The sequence below is a fragment of the Ranitomeya imitator genome, chromosome 3 (assembly GCF_032444005.1).
Source record: "Ranitomeya imitator isolate aRanImi1 chromosome 3, aRanImi1.pri, whole genome shotgun sequence".
NCBI lineage: Eukaryota > Metazoa > Chordata > Amphibia > Anura > Dendrobatidae > Ranitomeya > Ranitomeya imitator.
Window position 1 is genome coordinate 23,916,595 of NC_091284.1, and position 21,317 is coordinate 23,937,911.

General features: G+C 43.8%; 1 protein-coding gene across 1 annotated transcript in view; it reads right to left on the reverse strand.

Moving 5' to 3' along the window:
* Positions 1–644: 644 nt before the first annotated feature.
* Positions 645–21,317, reverse strand: part of ARHGAP31 (Rho GTPase activating protein 31) — a 230,986-nt gene continuing 210,313 nt past the window's right edge. Inside the window, exons 8-12 of the mRNA XM_069760572.1 lie at positions 11,626–11,753; positions 10,196–10,255; positions 4,136–4,798; positions 3,480–3,706; positions 645–2,939 (exon numbers count right to left, since the gene is read on the reverse strand). Of these exons, the coding sequence (XP_069616673.1) occupies positions 777–2,939; positions 3,480–3,706; positions 4,136–4,798; positions 10,196–10,255; positions 11,626–11,753 (3,241 nt within the window). The 3' untranslated portion in view covers positions 645–776. The remainder of the gene's footprint in view (positions 2,940–3,479; positions 3,707–4,135; positions 4,799–10,195; positions 10,256–11,625; positions 11,754–21,317) is intronic.

The window sequence follows — 21,317 nt, forward strand, 5'->3', positions numbered from 1 at the left end:
CTGCTTGTCCTGTAAGAGCGGTCACGTGGTGCCGCACATTACAGTGATGTATATGCGGCTCCACCCCTATGGGAGGGAAAAAACCCTGATTTTTCATTCCTTCTCTCCAGCGAACGCTGCTGGGAAGAAGGAATGAATTTTGGATTCAGCACCCAAAGCAGGGGACAGCGCTTAACTCTTGCGCTGTTTCCTGCACGGTGCATGTGGTACCGAGTCGGCACACGGACGGCACACGGACAGCATCCGTGTGCGGTACGTGTTTACACGGACCCATTGACTTTAATGGGTCCGTGTGATACGTGCGCTCCCACAAACACTAACATGTCTCCGTGTTTTTAAAACGGACACACGGTCCGTGAAAACACGCTGACATGTGCAGAGACACATTGATTTTAATGTGTCTACGTGAGTCAGTGTCTCCAGTACATGAGGAAACTGTCACCTCACGTATCGGAGCCACTGACGTGTGAAACTGGCCTAAAGGTTGAGAGGAACTTACATTTTTGATGTTTTTTTCAAAGTGCTTTGGAGACAGATAAAAATTTTTGGGAAAGCATGCTAAGTATACAGTGACCGCTTGTAGTATTTTACATATCGATTAGTCTGATCATGTGAACTGCACTGCAGCTATATATTATTGTTAATATTTAGAGAAAGGGAAGTAAATAGTAAAAAAAAAAGCTAAATCACCCCAAAAATTTTTTACATGGAAAAACTTTTTTTGCATTGAATATTTAAGTCCTTCCACATTGAAATTAGAACCTTCATTGAAGATGTCACTCAATTTGTCTTCCACTCCGACTGTCCAGGATGACAGATCTCCTTTGGGGTTGGTAAAAACAACTTGCGGATGTCTCAAGTCTTTGACCATTTTTGGGGATTGTCATCTTATTCCTGAGTATAACCCCATCCGGCGTTCTTTGGTTCTCACCCGTGGATTCTTGGTTTGTCTGGGTTTGGCTCTTAATAGGACTCAGAAGAATTTTTGAGTCAATGGCAGGGTGATCCATAATGGGAAAAGGTGGGCTGAACAGGATTAGACTCTGAGGTCTTCCAGATCTCGCCCGAAATGAAGACCTCGAAAGTCCAGAAGATCGTTCCATTTTGGATGACAACGGTGTATCTCCTGCAGCTTCCCCATCGGAAGTCCGCTTCCTTCGGAGGACTGGGGCATCTTGAAGAATGCTATGATTGATATCTGTCGATGAATTCAAACCGGAATTATGGGAATTATCTACAGTAATTGGGTCGTTGTTTTCCTTCTCTTCTACAGGTTTGACCTCGGTTTTTAGAATCTTTGGAATGTCGTTATGTCCAGTCAATGGTGGCAGAGGCTGCTTTGGTCTCTGGTCAGGTTCACTCACTACATCTTTTTTCTCCAGATCTGGAACTTCGGACTCTGCATTTACTGTCTGCAAAGGTTGCGGTATTTGAGTGTACTGAACTTTTGGTGGTATAACTGGCACTGCTTTGGCTTGACACATTTTTATCATGAACGATGCCCTAACAGCAGATACACTCACAGGAGCAGAATTTCGCCGACTCATGGGATGGTGATTTGTTGATTTATAGTCTATGTCTGTACTTTGACTAGGTAAAGATGGCTTCTCATTTAGACTTTTTGACCGGTCATACATTGCTATTGTCGACACTGTACTTGACTGGTGAACCTGTTGACTCTTTGGCACTATATAATCAGGAGGCTTTGAATTTTCAAAAGTAAAAATAATAGCTCCTGATGTAGAGGCAGGGTCCAAGGTCAAAGATGATGGTCGTGTTTTTGATTTTTCTGAGACTTCTTTGTCATTTCCAATACTGTTTTCGATTGGCACAACCCGATTACAAACTTTAGGTGGCATTTGAATATCCTGGGCATTTGACAAATTATCCAAATCATTTAAGGGTATGGTAGATTTTTGGTGTGGACCATCCCTTACCCATGACAAATTTACGACAGATTTCAAATATGGACTTGTTTCATTATTAATAGGGCAGCAATCACTCTTATTTCCAATTAACGGCACCTCAGGAAGATTAGAAATCACTTGGCAATGTCTTGGTTCCCTCTGCATGTTTAGATTGAATATTTGATCAGTCCTTGATCTTATATATGAACCTCCATCTGCTTTCATTTCAGCAACTTTCAAGGTCCACTGACTCGCCCTTGTGTCTTTACTGTCCAGAGATAAACTACGAGTGAACTCTGGCCTTTTGTACAATTCTCCTGTGGTTCCTCTCCTTTTTGGTGGTATGGCTGGTGCCTTCTCAAAAAAGTTCTTTAATTTTGGAGAATGTAGTGGACTTGTTACCCAGTGGTGATCTTCCCAAAATTCTTCAAGCTCGAATGTGTGTACACTTTCCACCTCAAGATCATAGTCATCATTGTCCAAAGACTCGCTTGACTTTCTTTCATCAACCTTATCTTCTAAATGTTCAACTTTTTCTAGATCCACACTTATTTCCAACTTTTTGCCACATTCCTTTTTCCCTCTTTTTTCTATAGTTGTATCCTCTTTATCTGGCTTATCAGGAACCAGTTTTGCCGAGCTTGGAAAAGATGTCAACTTTGAAGGTTGGTCATCGATAACCGGTTGATCCTGCATTGTGCTTTCCTGGGACTCTTGAGGTAGAGTACTGCTACTTTCCAGTTTATTTGTAACTGATGGAATGAGGCTATCCTTCTGAGATTTTGCCTCTTTTTTCACACCATCAGCATCTACAGATTCCGAAATTAAGTCCGTTTGAAGACTAGATAAGACATCAGTGACACCATTTGATTCTACTTTAAGATTAGTTGCAGTAAGAGGTGACGGAGTTCTCTTAGGATCCATGGTACTTTCTGAATGGGTTGAAAGGTCTTCCTCGGACTCGGTAATCTTCAGCTCTTGTTGGATGTTTGACCAAAGGGGGTCCAGAAGATTGATGGAGGCGTCATCATCCTTAAAAAAAGAAAATATACGAAAGCAGAAGATTAAAACTTGACAAATGCAATAAAAAGCAAAACTTATTAAAGGGGTATTCCTATCTTCATACTCAGATATTCATATCCATTGAAAATTTCTGGGACACTCACAACAACAAAAAATGAGAACAGGGATATCCTGAACCTTATTCTCCATGATAACTTATGGGGAACAGAATGCAGAGAGCCAAAAATATAAGTGGCCACGTCTTCATTCTCTCTCTGCCTTAATGGACAATGGCCTCCTCTTGAGGCAGAAAAGGGAACCTACATCTAAAGACACAATAATGAAAAACAACAATAAAGGTTATTAAATTGGTTGCCTAAGCTAGATGTCCTTGTACCAATGTCCGAGAGGAAAGGTAGTGCATAATACACTTGCACTTACATGCGCAATTTGTAGTGGACTTTCTCTAGAGAGAGTTGACAATCTCAAGACAATAAACTGTATTTCAAGGTCCAGTCTAGTTTGAGACTCCAATTCCGTCACAATCAGCACAAACAAGTTAGCACATACCTGATCATTCAAGAACAGATCATCTAGATGACTTAAAGTCTTTTCTTCGACAGGTAAATTGACAGATTCTGGTTTCTTTGGCTCCGAGTCTTTGACTACAGGTAGCTCATTGATAGACACAAACGTGTGCTCAATCGGTCTCCTGTCTGCTGCCGAGCTGGGCAATATGTCTGGTAACTGGGACATTTCCAGCAATATTTCCTTGAGAGTCAGGGTTCGATCATCTTCTGCAAGGACAAAACACAAAAATGACTTACTGGAAAAATATAATTTTGACAACATGGATTACCTTTGAGGAACTGTAAAAAGACAAAAATGAAAAGGTTTGGAGATGATCATCCCAATGATATGCCAATGTGTCCAACCTTACCTTTCCTCATGATAGACATCAATACAATATCACAAGTCAGCAAAACCCTTGACAAGGTGTAATTCATATCACAATGACTAGCTGTTCACATATAGACACATACTGCATAAACATTTCCCAAAAGAGTACCAGAAAATCATGTTTTTTCCATAGCTGGTCATCTCGTGACACTCATCAGGGGAAATATTGAACCATGAGGAATGGTAAGGAAGGACAAATCTGTACATGCCCCTGAGACCCAGGTAGAAGAAGTTATGGAAATACATTACTCACTATCCAGTATTACCTTCAAACAAATCTGGGCTAAGGTCTTTAAGACATGGTCTCCTTGGCTCATGCATTCTAACTGGTTCAGCCACATCTGGAAATCCAGGTCCTGTTTTAAGTCCACTTTTGGTAATAGAATCTGCACCTGGAGATTTGGGACCCGCATCTGGCTCTAGCAGAGGTAGCTCCTCCAGGCTGGAGAGAAGATGGCGTTCCTTGGAATTGGCTCTGCAAGGAGTACTATTGGCACTGATGACTGCAGAGACACGTAGAGGAACTGAGACAGCAAACGGTTCTGAGATGTTGAGAGCTTTACGTTGGTGTCTTGGTGAGGCTTCCAAAGGAAACAGACTGCCGGGAAAACCAGATTTGGTGGGTCCTTCACTTGAAGTATAAAACATCTTCCTTCCTTTAGGAGAGTTTTGCTCATTATCCAGGTCATCGCCGATCCGGAATACTTTCATCTGTTCAGGTGGGGGTTTCGCTGGAGGAGTCTTGTGTGTAGTTTTGTCTTGGGAAGACCCACCTGTAGCACCAATGGCTTCTTCGCTGTCCCATTCACTGTCTTGCTTGCTTACATCATAAGCGCTACCAGACCCTGTAGCCCGAGACCTGAGGACCGGAATGAAGAAGCCGCCGGCACCCACAGGTCTCTTGAATCGGCCTGCTTTCTCATCTTCACCTTGAAGAACAAAAAGTAAAAAAGTGGGGATTTTATTGTACCCATTCTGACCATTTACCCTCATTACAGTAGAATAGTCAAATAATATTGCAATATATACTAAATCATGTCATTATTGGATGAATTACTAAGCAAAGTATGTCCCATCACAGAAACAAATGGCATCATCAGTTCACGTTCTGATTGGTAGGTGTCCAACTGTAGACAGATAGATGCAGATCTAGACAGAGAGTGGTGACATCACTGGGAATGCAACCTATCCATTCCCTAGAGAGTGGTAACATCATTGAGAATGCAGCCTATCCATTCCCTAGAGAGTGGTGACATCATTGAGAATGCAGCCTATCCATTCCCTAGAGAGTGGTGACATCATTGAGAATGCAGCCTATCCATTCACTAGAGAGTGGTGACATCATTGAGAATGCAGACTATCCATCACTAGAGAGTGGTGACATCACTGAGAATGCAGCCTATCCATTCACTAGAGAGTGGTGACATCACTGGGAATGCAGCCTATCCATTCACTAGAGAGTGGTGACATCATTGAGAATGCAGCCTATCCATTCACTAGAGAGTGGTGACATCATTGAGAATGCAGCCTATCCATTCACTAGAGAGTGGTGACATCACTGGGAATGCAGCCTATCCATTCCCTAGAGAGTGGTGACATCATTGAGAATGCAGCCTATCCATTCACTAGAGAGTGGTGACATCATTGAGAATGCAGCCTATCCATTCACTAGAGAGTGGTGACATCACTGGGAATGCAGCCTATCCATTCCCTAGAGAGTGGTGACATCATTGAGAATGCAGCCTATCCATTCACTAGAGAGTGGTGACATCACTGAGAATGCAGACTATCCATTCACCAGAGCAATGGCATCACTGAGAATGCAGCCTATCCATTCACCAGGGCAGTGACATCACTGAGAATGCAGCCTATCCATTCACTAGACAGCGGTGACATCACTGAGAATGCAGCCTATCCATTCACTAGACAGTGGTGACATCACTGAGAATGCAGCCTATCCATTCACTAGAGAGCGGTGACATCACTGAGAATGCAGCCTATCCATCACTAGAGAGCAGTGACATCACTGAGAATGCAGCCTATCCATTCACTAGACAGCGGTGACATCACTGAGAATGCAGCCTATCCATTCACTAGAGAGCGGTGACATCACTGAGAATGCAGCCTATCCATCACTAGAGAGCAGTGACATCACTGAGAATGCAGCCTATCCATCACTAGAGAGCGGTGACATCACTGAGAATGCAGCCTATCCATTCACTAGACAGCGGTGACATTACTGAGAATGCAGCCTATCCATTCACTAGAGAGCAGTGACATCACTGAGAATGCAGCCTATCCATTCACTAGAGAGCAGTGACATCACTGAGAATGCAGCCTACCCATCACTAGAGAGCAGTGACATCATTGAGAATGCAGCCTATCCATTCACTAGAGAGCGGTGACATCACTGAGAATGCAGCCTATCCATCACTAGAGAGCAGTGACATCACTGAGAATGCAGCCTATCCATCACTAGAGAGCGGTGACATCACTGAGAATGCAGCCTATCCATTCACTAGACAGCGGTGACATTACTGAGAATGCAGCCTATCCATTCACTAGACAGCGGTGACATTACTGAGAATGCAGCCTATCCATTCACTAGAGAGCAGTGACATTACTGAGAATGCAGCCTATCCATTCACTAGAGAGCAGTGACATCACTGAGAATGCAGCCTACCCATCACTAGAGAGCAGTGACATCACTGAGAATGCAGCCTACACATCACTAGAGAGCAGTGACATCACTGAGAATGCAGCCTATCCATTCACTAGAGAGCGGTGACATCACTGAGAATGCAGCCTACACATCACTAGAGAGCAGTGACATCACTGAGAATGCAGCCTATCCATCACTAGAGAGCAGTGACATCACTGAGAATGCAGCCTACCCATCACTAGAGATCGGTGACATCACTGAGAATGCAGCCTACCCATCACTAGAGAGCAGTGACATCACTGAGAATGCAGCCTATCCATCACTAGAGAGCAGTGACATCACTGAGAATGCAGCCTATCCATTCACTAGAGAGCAGTGACATCACTAAGAATGCAGCCTACCCATCACTAGAGAGCAGTGACATCACTGAGAATGCAGCCTACCCATCACTAGAGAGCAGTGACATCACTAAGAATGCAGCCTACCCATCACTAGAGAGCAGTGACATCACTGAGAATGCAGCCTACCCATCACTAGAGAGCAGTGACATCACTGAGAATGCGGCTACAGATAGAGATAGATCTAAATACATACCAACGAATACAGAAACTCAACCAAGGAGAACTAAGGCCCCTTTCACACAATAGTTTTTTGCCGTCAGGCACAATCCGGCGAATTTTGAAAAATACGGATCCGGCAATAGTTGCCTCCAGATCCGTTTTTTCTCTTAGACTTGTATTAGTGCCGGATTGCGACGGATGACCTCACGTTTCATCCGTTTTTTTGTCGGATCCTCCAAAATTACTTTTCCGGCGGCCGGAGGAAACGTACAAAAGAACATTTTTTCTGTCTGGCGAAAAAGCGCCCAGCGACTGAAGCAGCCAAAAAACGGATGAAACGTGAGGTGAAATGATGGAATCCGGCGAATGATTCAAGTTTTTTAAGTTTTTTAAGGAAATCATGCATTCTCTATCTCTCTCTCTTCCCCGGAACAGAAAGTCCAAACTCTATCACCAGGGTAAAATAAAAAATATATAAAAAAAAAAAAAAATCGGATCCAGCAGATCGGATCAGTTGCATGAGTTTTTCACAATTTGCAACGGATCCATTTTTTTTTTTCAAAAGTAGCCGGATTGTGCCTGACAGCTAAAAACTGATGTGTGAAAGGGGCCTAAGATGGCAGTCATCGGTGCGTTCAGCAGGCCCCCGGCTGCCGGAGCATGGAGAGCCACGATCCACATGTGCGGTGGTAATAGCCTCATTTATGTTGCTCTCAGTAATTAACAACAACATTTAGATAGTTGATCAGCAGTGACATGAGCTAAATCCAGTCACTGCTGTTAGAGGAAGATGTCGATGCTGTGACTGCAAAATGCACAAACCAAAGATCACAGCAGCCTCTTTGTGCAGACAGTGAGTGTACAAAATGGAAACTGCATTACTAAAGTTAGACTGCACTTACAAAATTGGAGTACTCAGCACACAAATTGGCAAATTTGGACGTGCCCACCAGCCACAACAAGGTGAACTTTCATTGTTGGGATCCTAACCCTAATTACTAGGGTTGAGCGAAATGGGTCGGCCACTTTCAGAAGTCGACGACTTTTGGCAAAGTCGGGTTTCATGAAACCCGACCCGACCCCAGTGGGGGGTCGGCCATGAAGTCGGCGATCTTCTGAATCTGGTATCAGAATTCCGATCCCGAGTTCCGATATGTTTGCAATATCGGAAATCGGTATCGGAATCCATATTTAAGTGTAAAATAAAGAATTAAAATAAAAAATATCGCTATACTCACCCTCTGACGCGCCCTGGTACTAACCGGCAACCTTCCTTCCTTCGAATCAGCGCTTGCAGGACCTTGCGGTGACGTCGCGGTGACATCGCGGCTTGTGATTGGTCGCGCGAGCGGTCACATGGGCGGCCGCGCGACCAATCACAAGCCGCGACGTCACCGCAAGGTCCTGCAAGCGCTGATTCGAAGGAGGAAGGTTCCCGGTTAGTACCAGGGTAAGTATAGCGATATTTTTTATTTTAATTCTTTATTTTACACTTAAATATGGATCGCAGGGCCTGAAGAAGAGTTTCCTCTCCTTCAGACCCTGGGAACCATTGGAAACCCAATGCACTGCACTGGGTTTCGAGTTTCGGCCGACCCCGACCCCGACTTTTCTATAGCATCGGCCGATTTCACTCGACCCGACTTTTGAAAAAGTTGGGTTTCGTGAAACCCGACCCGATCCTATAAAAGTAAAAGTCGCTCAACCCTACTAATTACCCCCTTAGTTGGCAAAGCTCCTCCCATCAAACTTCGGACGGTTGTAATTATTGCTGGATCCTACCCAAGGCCGGCTCCAGGGTTTTGTGGGCCCCGGGCGAAAAAGTCTCGGTGGGCCCCTTTAACACATACCACAATTCATGATGCACCGATATGGCAGAGAAATATAGGGATAGTACAATGCCAAAGATTTCACTTACATTACATGAGTGATCTCAATGGCTCAGAAACCGGACTATATAGTGCCCCATACAGTATTATGGGCACCACATAGTCCCCCATACAGAATAATGAGCGCCATATATTGCTCCATACAGTATTATGGGCCCCATATTATGCTACGTACAGCACACACAAATCTGCCAATAGTCTTTATGGATAGATAGACAGATAATAGATGGATGATAGATGATAGATAGATAATAGATAGACAGATAATAGATATATAGATAGATGATAGATAGATAGATATTAGATAGATAGATAATAGATATTAGATAGATAGATAGATAGATAATAGATAGATATTAGATAGATAGATAGATAGATAGATATTAGATAGATAGATAATAGATAGATAGATAGATAGATATAGATAGATATTAGATAGATAGATAGATAGATATAGATAGATATTAGATAGATAGATAGATAGATAGATAGATAGATATAGATAGATATTAGATAGATAGATAATAGATAGATAGATAGATATAGATAGATATTAGATAGATAGATAATAGATAGATAGATAGATAGATATAGATAGATAGATAGATAGATAGATAGATAGATAGATAATAGATAGATAGATAGATAGATAATAGATAGATAGATAGATAGATAGATATAGATAGATAGATAGATATAGATAGATAGATAGATAATAGATAGATAGATAGATAGATAATAGATAGATAGATAGATAATAGATAGATAGATAATAGATAGATAGATAGATAGATAATAGATAGATAGATAGATAATAGATAGATGTACAGACAAACCGCTTCTAAAATCCACATTTTATTTGCTGGAGCAGGCCTATCCATCTATCACTATGCGGTGTTAATCAATGTGCCGGTGCTGGAGACTTCCGTGCTGCTTTTTTTCTGGCACTCGTACATGTTTATAGCGCACAGTAAATCAGCGACTGCTGTGAGGATGGAATATGGATGACACAGTCGCGAGTCCTCGCCATGACGGGTGCGACAGGCGGCCGCCTCTCCAGGCAGCACAAATCATCCGCACAGTGACAATAATTCTCAGTGATTGGGATCGGAGCGCGGCGCTGACTGGGACAACTTGTAAATATTATTTTTCTCCATTGCTGGAAGTGATTGATCAGCTCTTGACCGGCGGCTCACATACAGGGATCTTACTGACCTTCTGTGGGTAATGAGCACAAGGAGTCCATGCTCTTGGCCGGTCGGATGGTGGCTTTATCTGTGGAGAGAGATTATAGAAATTGAAAGAAAACATCTTTACCCAAACATTTGTATACTTCACGGTTTGTAAACGACTGATGGCGCTGCTCACATGTTCTACTCTTCAGATTTGAAGAATGGCGCATGGTGATCCATTCTGAATTACGGTGAAGTAGGACGTCAGCCACCAAACATCAGGAGTCAATCAGTGGCTACACAAACCATCCGAAGGCATGAAGGCATCTGCATGACATCGAGCTACGAGCCAGACGTGGAGCTATTGATCCCACAACACTAATCTATCGGACTAATGTGTAGAACAAGGCCACAAGGAGGCTGGAATGGAGGTCTATCGACTTCAATGTTGAGTCCTGCTCTCGTTTTGGAAGCAATGAGAGATTGGATCTGGAGACCACGCGGCAAAGCCATGAAGAGGCCTTCACGAGAGAACATCACACCAATCCTACTCATGGATTTTGGTGGTGAGTGGCATAATGTATGGTGACCGGACCCCTCTACTCTTCATTCTAGGTTCACTAATTGCTCATCATTACATTGATTTGGTGGTGGAACCAGTGGTGCAGCCATTTCTCCAAAGTCTCCCAGAAGCCATTTTTTAACGCAACCAAACCAGGTCGTATGTTTCTTGTACTACTGGATGGCCTAAGAGTGCTACCATGGTCTCCAGACTTGTCTCCCATCAACACATCTGAGACGTCATTGGTCGGTGTTAACACAGGAGCTGCCAGCAGAGGATCTTGATGATTTGCACAAGAAGTGCATTTAATGGCAGAACCTTCCTCAGACGACCATTAATAACCTCAGTGATAGCAGCCAAGGCTGGAAATGCAGATGTTTTGAACATGTTGTTTCCGTTTTTTTTTCATCATTTGCAGATCAGTAACTTCTCCGTCATATGAATTCCATTATTTTATAAGAATAATTTCAATATTGAGGCAGGACATATATTTGCCACAAGAACTTAATGTAAACCTATTGCTTCCTATTTGCATCTATATTGGTCCAATATCAGTTACTAAATTATTTATTAAAATACCTTTATTACAGTTACAGCTCCAAATCGCCAGAATAGACAGAGATACAAAAATAAAATTATTTCTACATGTGGCCACCACTAGAGGGAGCTCACTGTATACTAGTTAGTCAATTAAATGTACAGTATATTCAGTAAGCAGTGAGCTCCCTCTAGTGGCGGCTACAGAGAAACAGAATTGGATAATGTAGTTGTGACTATGCAGGGGATTTAGATGTTCACAGAAATTAACATATATTTACATAAAAAGAAAAAAAAGAGTTCAGAGTGTATTAATTAGTTTGTAATAATTCATTTATATACAAAGATACAACGACCTCTTCATATAAACTTACCACCCATTTCTTTCTGGCCTCTGACAAACACACTTCCATTACGGCTCAGTTTAGATTTGGATTCAGTTCCGGACCGGCCAAGGTTGAATATGGATCTCCATTTTTTAGACTTGGTGGAAAGTTTCCTCCTGTGGACATTTAACATGTATAAACACATCATATTAAGAACAAATTCAAATTGGGCAATCATAATACTGCCGAATCTGTCATAGAAATGTATAATACACGTCATTGATGGCGAGTTGAGCTTCTGTTGCCATCTTTATAATACACAGCTATATTATTTTAAAAACATATTGATTCAATATTAGAGTATTTAAATGATAATAGTTATATAAGGAACCATTCACTACAGAGCGGTGACATCACTGAGAATGCAGCCTATCCATCACTAGAGAGCAGTGACATCACTGAGAATGCAGCCTATCCATTCACTAGAGAGCGGTGACATCACTGAGAATGCAGCCTATCCATCACTAGAGAGCGGTGACATCACTGAGAATGCAGCCTATCCATTCACTAGAGAGCGGTGACATCACTGAGAATGCAGCCTATCCATCACTAGAGAGCGGTGACATCACTGAGAATGCAGCCTATCCATCACTAGAGAGCGGTGACATCACTGAGAATGCAGCCTATCCATCACTAGAGAGCGGTGACATCACTGAGAATGCAGCCTATCCATCACTAGAGAGCGGTGACATCACTGAGAATGCAGCCTATCCATCACTAGAGAGCGGTGACATCACTGAGAATGCAGCCTATCCATCACTAGAGAGCGGTGACATCACTGAGAATGCAGCCTATCCATCACTAGAGAGCGGTGACATCACTGAGAATGCAGCCTATCCATTCACTAGAGAGCGGTGACATCACTGAGAATGCAGCCTATCCATCACTAGAGAGCAATGACATCACTGAGAATGCAGCCTATCCATCACTAGAGAGCGGTGACATCACTGAGAATGCAGCCTATCCATCACTAGAGAGCAGTGACATCACTGAGAATGCAGCCTATCCATCACTAGAGAGCGATGACATCACTGAGAATGCAGCCTATCCATCACTAGAGAGCGATGACATCACTGAGAATGCAGCCTATCCATCACTAGAGAGCGGTGACATCACTGAGAATGCAGCCTATCCATCACTAGAGAGCAGTGACATCACTGAGAATGCAGCCTATCCATCACTAGAGAGCAGTGACATCACTGAGAATGCAGCCTATCCATCACTAGAGAGCAATGACATCACTGAGAATGCAGCCTATCCATCACTAGAGAGCGGTGACATCACTGAGAATGCAGCCTATCCATCACTAGAGAGCAGTAGCATCACTGAGAATGCAGCCTATCCATCACTAGAGAGCGGTGACATCACTGAGAATGCAGCCTATCCATCACTAGAGAGCGGTGACATCACTGAGAATGCAGCCTATCCATCACTAGAGAGCGGTGACATCACTGAGAATGCAGCCTATCCATCACTAGAGAGCGGTGACATCACTGAGAATGCAGCCTATCCATCACTAGAGAGCGGTGACATCACTGAGAATGCAGCCTATCCATTCACTAGAGAGCAGTAGCATCACTGAGAATGCAGCCTATCCATCACTAGAGAGCGGTGACATCACTGAGAATGCAGCCTATTCATCACTAGAGAGTGGTGACATCACTGAGAATGCCGCCTATCCATTACTAGAGAGCAGTGACATCACTGAGAATGCAGCCTATCCATCACTAGAGAGCAGTGACATCACTGAGAATGCAGCCTATCCATTCACTAGAGAGCAGTGACATCACTGAGAATGAAGCCTATCCATCACTAGAGAGCAGTGACATCACTGAGAATGCAGCCTATCCATCACTAGAGAGCAGTGACATCACTGAGAATGCAGCCTATCCATTCACTAAAGAGCAGTAGCATCACTGAGAATGCAGCCTATCCATTCACTAGAGAGCGGTGACATCACTGAGAATGCAGCCTATCCATCAATAGAGAGCGGTGACATCACTGAGAATGCAGCCTATCCATTCACTTGAGAGCGGTGACATCACTGAGAATGCAGCCTACCCATCACTAGAGAGCAGTGACATCACTGAGAATGCAGCCTATCCATTCACTAGAGAGCGGTGACATCACTGAGAATGCAGCCTATCCATTCACTAGAGAGCAGTGACATCACTGAGAATGCAGCCTATCCATCACTAGAGAGCGGTGACATCACTGAGAATGCAGCCTAACCATCACTAGAGAGCGATGACATCACTGAGAATGCAGCCTATCCATCACTAGAGAGCAGTGACATCACTGAGAATGCAGCCTATCCATCACTAGAGAGGGGTGACATCACTGGGAATGCAGCCTATCCATCACTAGAGAGAGGTGACATCACTGAGAATGCAGCCTATCCATCACCAGAGATCGGTGACATCACTGAGAATGCAGCCTATCCATCACTAGAGAGCGGTGACATTACTGAGAATGCAGCCTATCCATTCACTAGAGAGCGGTGACATCACTGAGAATGCAGCCTATCCATCACTAGAGATCGGTGACATCACTGAGAATGCAGCCTATCCATCACTAGAGATCGGTGACATCACTGAGAATGCAGCCTATCCATCACTAGAGAGCGGTGACATCACTGAGAATGCAGCCTATCCATCACTAGAGAGCGGTGGCATCACTGGGAATGCAGCCTATCCATCACTAGAGAGCGGTGGCATCACTGAGAATGCAGCCTATCCATTCGCTAGAGGGCGGTGACATCAGTGAGAATGCCGCCTATCCATCACTAGAGAGCGGTGACATCACTGAGAATGCAGCCTATCCATTCACTAGAGAGCGGTGACATCACTGAGAATGCCGCCTATCCATCACTAGAGAGCGCTGACATCACTGAGAATGCAGCCTATCCATTCGCGAGAGGGCGGTGACATCAGTGAGAATGCCGCCTATCCATCACTAGAGAGAGGTGACATCACTGAGAATGCAGCCTATCCATCACTAGAGAGAGGTGACATCACTGAGAATGCAGCCTATCCATCACTAGAGAGCGGTGACATCACTGAGAATGCAGCCTATCCATTCACTAGAGAGCGGTGACATCACTGAGAATGCAGCCTATCCATTCACTAGAGAGCGGTGACATCACTGAGAATGCAGCCTATCCATTCACTAGAGAGCGGTGACATCACTGAGAATGCAGCCTATCCATCACTAGAGAGCAGTGACATCACTGAGAATGCAGCCTATCCATCACTAGAGAGTGGTGACATCACTGAGAATGCAGCCTATCCATTCACTAGAGAACGGTGACATCACTGAGAATGCCGCCTATCCATCACTAGAGAGCGGTGACATCACTGAGAATGCCGCCTATCCATCACTAGAGAGCGGTGACATCACTGAGAATGCAGCCTATCCATTCACTAGAGAGCGGTGACATCACTGAGAATGCAGCCTATCCATCACTAGAGAGCGATGACATCACTGATTATGCAGCCTATCCATCACTAGAGAGTGGTGACATCACTGAGAATGCAGCCTATCCATCACTAGAGAGCAGTGACATCATTGAGAATGCAGCCTATCCATCACTAGAGAGCAGTGACATCATTGAGAATGCAGCCTATCCATCACTAGAGAGCGGTGACATCACTGAGAATGCAGCCTATCCATTCACTAGAGAGCGGTGACATCACTGAGAATGCCGCCTATCCATTCACTAGAGAGCGGTGACATCACTGAGAATGCAGTCTATCCATCACTAGAGAGCGGTGACATCACTGAGAATGCCGCCTATCCATTCACTAGAGAGCGGTGACATCACTGAGAATGCAGCCTATCCATCACTAGAGAGCGGTGACATCACTGAGAATGCAGCCTATCCATTCACTAGAGAGCGGTGACATCACTGAGAATGCCGCCTATCCATTCACTAGAGAGCGGTGACATCACTGAGAATGCAGTCTATCCATCACTAGAGAGCGGTGACATCACTGAGAATGCCGCCTATCCATTCACTAGAGAGCGGTGACATCACTGAGAATGCAGGCTATCCATCACTAGAGAGCGGTGACATCACTGAGAATGCAGCCTATCCATTCACTAGAGAGCGGTGACATCACTGAGAATGCCGCCTATCCATTCACTAGAGAGCGGTGACATCACTGAGAATGCAGTCTATCCATCACTAGAGAGCGGTGACATCACTGAGAATGCCGCCTATCCATTCACTAGAGAGCGGTGACATCACTGAGAATGCAGGCTATCCATCACTAGAGAGCGGTGACATCACTGAGAATGCAGCCTATCCATCACTAGAGAGCGGTGACATTGAGAATGCAGCCTATCCATCACTAGAGATCGGTGACATCACTGAGAATGCAGCCAATCCATTCTCTATCACTGAGAATGCAGCCAATCCATTCTCTAGAGATCGGTGACATCACTGAGAATGCAGCCTATCCATTACTAGAGAGCGGTGACATCACTGAGAATGCAGCCTATCCATTCACTAGAGAGCGGTGACATCACTGAGAATGCAGACTATCCATTCACTAGAGAGCGGTGACATCACTGAGAATGCAGCTTATCCATCACTAGAGATCGGTGACATCACTGAGAATGCAGCCTATCCATTCACTAGAGATCGGTGACATCACTGAGAATGCAGCCTATCCATTACTAGAGATCGGTGACATCACTGAGAATGCAGCCAATCCATTCACTAGAGATCGGTGACATCACTGAGAATGCAGCCTATCCATTACTAGAGAGCGGTGACATCACTGAGAATGCAGCCTATCCATTACTAGAGAGCGGTGACATCACTGAGAATGCAGCCTATCCATCACTAGAGAGCAGTGACATCACTGAGAATGCAGCCTATCCATCACTAGAGAGCGGTGACATCACTGAGAATGCAGCCTATCCATTACTAGAGAGCGGTGACATCACTGAGAATGCAGCCTATCCATCACTAGAGAGCGGTGACATCACTGAGAATGCAGCCTATCCATTACTAGAGAGCGGTGACATCACTGAGAATGCAGCCTATCCATTACTAGAGAGCGGTGACATCACTGAGAATGCAGCCTATCCATTACTAGAGAGCGGTGACATCACTGAGAATGCATCCTATCCATTACTAGAGAGCGGTGACATTACTGAGAATGCAGCCTATCCATTACTAGAGAGCGGTGACATCACTGAGAATGCAGCCTATCCATTACTAGAGAGCAGTGACATCACTGAGAATGCAGCCTATCCATCACTAGAGAGCAGTGACATCACTGAGAATGCAGCCTATCCATCACTAGAGAGCGGTGACATCACTGAGAATGCAGCCTATCCATTACTAGAGAGCGGTGACATCACTGAGAATGCAGCCTATCCATTCACTAGAGAGCGGTGACATCACTGAGAATGCAGCCTATCCATTACTAGAGAGCGGTGACATCACTGAGAATGCAGCCTATCCATTACTAGAGAGCAGTGACATCACTGAGAATGCAGCCTATCCATCACTAGAGAGCGGTGACATCACTGAGAATGCAGCCTATCCATCACTAGAGAGCGGTGACATCACTGAGAATGCAGCCTATCCATTACTAGAGAGCGGTGACATCACTGAGAATGCAGCCTATCCATTCACTAGAGAGCGGTGACATCACTGAGAATGCAGCCTATCCATTACTAGAGAGCGGTGACATCACTGAGAATGCAGCCTATCCATTACTAGAGAGCAGTGACATCACTGAGAATGCCGCCTATCCATCACTAGAGAGCGGTGACATCACTGAGAATGCAGCCTATCCATTACTAGAGAGCGGTGACATCACTGAGAATGCAGCCTATCCATTCACTAGAGAGCGGTGACATCACTGAGAATGCAGCCTATCCATTACTAGAGAGCGGTGACATCACTGAGAATGCAGCCTATCCATTACTAGAGAGCGGTGACATCACTGAGAATGCAGCCTATCCATTACTAGAGAGCAGTGACATCACTGAGAATGCAGCCTATCCATCACTAGAGAGCAGTGATATCACTGAGAATGCAGCCTATCCATCACTAGAGAGCGGTGACATCACTGAGAATGCAGCCTATCCATTACTAGAGAGCGGTGACATCACTGAGAATGCAGCCTATCCATTCACTAGAGAGCGGTGACATCACTGAGAATGCAGCCTATCCATTACTAGAGAGCGGTGACATCACTGAGAATGCAGCCTATCCATTACTAGAGAGCAGTGACATCACTGAGAATGCAGCCTATCCATCACTAGAGAGCGGTGACATCACTGAGAATGCAGCCTATCCATCACTAGAGAGCGGTGACATCACTGAGAATGCAGCCTATCCATTACTAGAGAGCGGTGACATCACTGAGAATGCAGCCTATCCATTCACTAGAGAGCGGCGACATCACTGAGAATGCAGCCTATCCATTACTAGAGAGCGGTGACATCACTGAGAATGCAGCCTATCCATTACTAGAGAGCAGTGACATCACTGAGAATGCCGCCTATCCATCACTAGAGAGCGGTGACATCACTGAGAATGCAGCCTATCCATTACTAGAGAGCGGTGACATCACTGAGAATGCAGCCTATCCATTCACTAGAGAGCGGTGACATCACTGAGAATGCAGCCTATCCATTACTAGAGAGCGGTGACATCACTGAGAATGCAGCCTATCCATTACTAGAGAGCGGTGACATCACTGAGAATGCAGCCTATCCATTACTAGAGAGCGATGACATCACTGAGAATGCAGCCTATCCATTCACTAGAGAGCGGTGACATCACTGAGAATGCAGCCTACCCATTACTAGAGAGCAGTGACATCACTGAGAATGCAGCCTATCCATTACTAGAGAGCGATGACATCACTGAGAATGCAGTATAAACATTTTATAATTCTCTATTCAGAGCGCTGCATGAAGGACTCAGGAGAGAACACAATCCTCCATGAGTCCCATCCACTTCCCCTAAGATCCATTAGTCTTAAAGGGTCACAAACATCTCATCTTAAAGGGCCAATGCGCCTTATTAATATATATTCATTCTTGCCTGTCTTTCACGGTAACCCCTATACTCGCCTGTACTGCACGTAATATTAGTCTCTGGCTCCTTTCTAGGAATCAGACTTATTATCTGAGCTGTGTCTGAATCGGCTGCAAAATACATTTAGTGAAAAATTTAAAAAAAAAAAAAAAAAATCACAAAAAAAATCCATTTTCGGTACAGAGCTCCTGTGAGGACGTACAGTCCTCCATAATTACAGACTAGTAAAGGAGATCAGGGGACACGACTACAGGACCAGACTGCACGCCGCATGTCGCCTGTCACCATGGGGACACATAGTTCTGCACAGGGGCTGTAAACCCCAAATAGTCTCTTTGCTTCACTTTTGTCGCAAATATAATTTGATTGAAAAAAGTCTCCACGCCCTTAAAGCGCGACAGCGCAGGGGAAGATTTAGCTTCCTTGAAACAAGGAGTTCAACCATAGCCCTGGGATTCTGCGTACTAGAGGAATAGTATACTCAGAAATATCATGTCGCACCCTTCTCCCGGAGAATAGGGCAAATCATTCTGCTGGATTTTTACTGGAAATTATGATCCTCTGTAAACACTGCAGATATTATTCTGCACATTAACATTCATTAAAAAAACAAAAAAACAAAGGCAAACACTGAAATGAAAAACTGTGAAGCAAAACCATCAGTCATGGCGCAGTTCCTCAAAATGACCTGCAGGTGGCAGCATCTGACCGCGTTCAGTGATGTTCTGCATTGCGTAAGCCAAAATATAAAGGAATTTCTGTCTGATGATACAGTGCAGCAAAAAAAAAAAAAAAAAAGCAAAATTCTCCATGATCGCAGCATGAACTCTGGGGGACCAGTTAGCTATGTGAAATTTACACTGCAGGGGCAATCCGGATAACAACAATGTATTTACTGTAAGGAAAAGTAAAATTCTACGCTGGTTACTATATTTGATACAGATATTATACATTTTTATACAGAGATCCAAATCCTCAACATAGAAAGTCAAAGTACTGAGGAATAAGTTGATATAGAAATAAAATTATTATTATTATTATTATTATTATTATTAATAAATTATTAATAAGACACCACTAGGGGGAGCTCACTGCTTATGCATTTTCACAGCTCCCATTAGAATGAATGGGACCAATATAAATACAGATGCCCACAGCTCCCTCTAGTGGCAGCTAAATTGACTACTCTTACAGTGTAACTACAAATTGGGGCAGAAGGAAGAGTTGTAGAGGGGGGATAGGGGGTGCGCTGCTTACAAAGATTGTATTTGGAAACTATATGGCCATATTAAATTAGCACTATACGTGAGTGTTACGGTCACTATATGGCTGCATTATATGATCACTATATGGCTGCATTATATGTGCAAAATATTGAAAAATGTTACGAACAAAATGCAGCAGTATTATAGGCACTTTATATGAGAATGATATGGCACTATTACATGGAGACTTTATGGTTGTTTTGTTTGGCATTATTTCAGGCACTATTCGGCAACAGTTTATAGGCCCCAAGACAGTATCAATCGACAGCTATATGGCGGCATTATAAAGGCATTATATATAGCAGCATTACAAGAGCATTAAGTGAGAGTATATTGTGATGGAACGGAAGTATAACGGGCTCTCATTATATGGCAGTAATAATAATAATTTTTATATAGCGCTAACATATTCCGCAGCGGGGAGAACATACATACATCTTGCAGATGTTGTCCTTGGTGGGGTTTGAACCCAGGACTGCAGCGCTACAATGCTAGCCACTGAGCCACCGTGCTGCCCAATATCAGAACAATCACTGGCAGTAGTAAATGGGCACTCTCTGGCATGATTATATGAGCATCATATGGCAGTATTATATATAAGTATCATATGGACACTATACGGCCATATTAAATAAGCATTATATCGCAGTATTCTATTGGCACTAGAGTTGAGCAAAATTTGCAGGAACCTTGCCCTGCAGCCACATTGGTGGTCCGTGGTCACCAGGCCAGAGCCCTGCGGACCTCCTTTTACTTACTGGCATCTCCAGCTCTTCCTTTAATTAGTTGGCCTTCTGGCCTGACGTCATCATTGAAGCAATGCAGGCATGTCATCACGCCAGGACGACTATTCTGGTGACCATGGACTACCAGTGCGGTCGCTGAACCACGGTCCTGCAAATCACTATGCTGAACTCAGATAGGCACTGTATATAGGGCACAGTATTACAGTACTACAGTATATAGGGTACAGTATTACAGTAGCATTGCATTACAGTATTACAGTATTATATAGGGCACTGTATTACAGTATTATATAGGGCATTGTATTACAGTATTATATAGGGCATTGTATTACAGTATTATATAGGGCATTGTATTACAGTATTATATAGGGCACTGTATTACAGTATTATATAGGGCACTGTATTACAGTATTATATAGGGCATTGTATTACAGTATTATATAGGGCATTGTATTACAGTATTATATAGGGCACTGTATTACAGTATTATATAGGGCATTGTATTACAGTATTATATAGGGCAATGTATTACAGTATTATATAGGGCATTGTATTACAGTATTATATAGGGCATTGTATTACAGTATTATATAGGGCATTGTA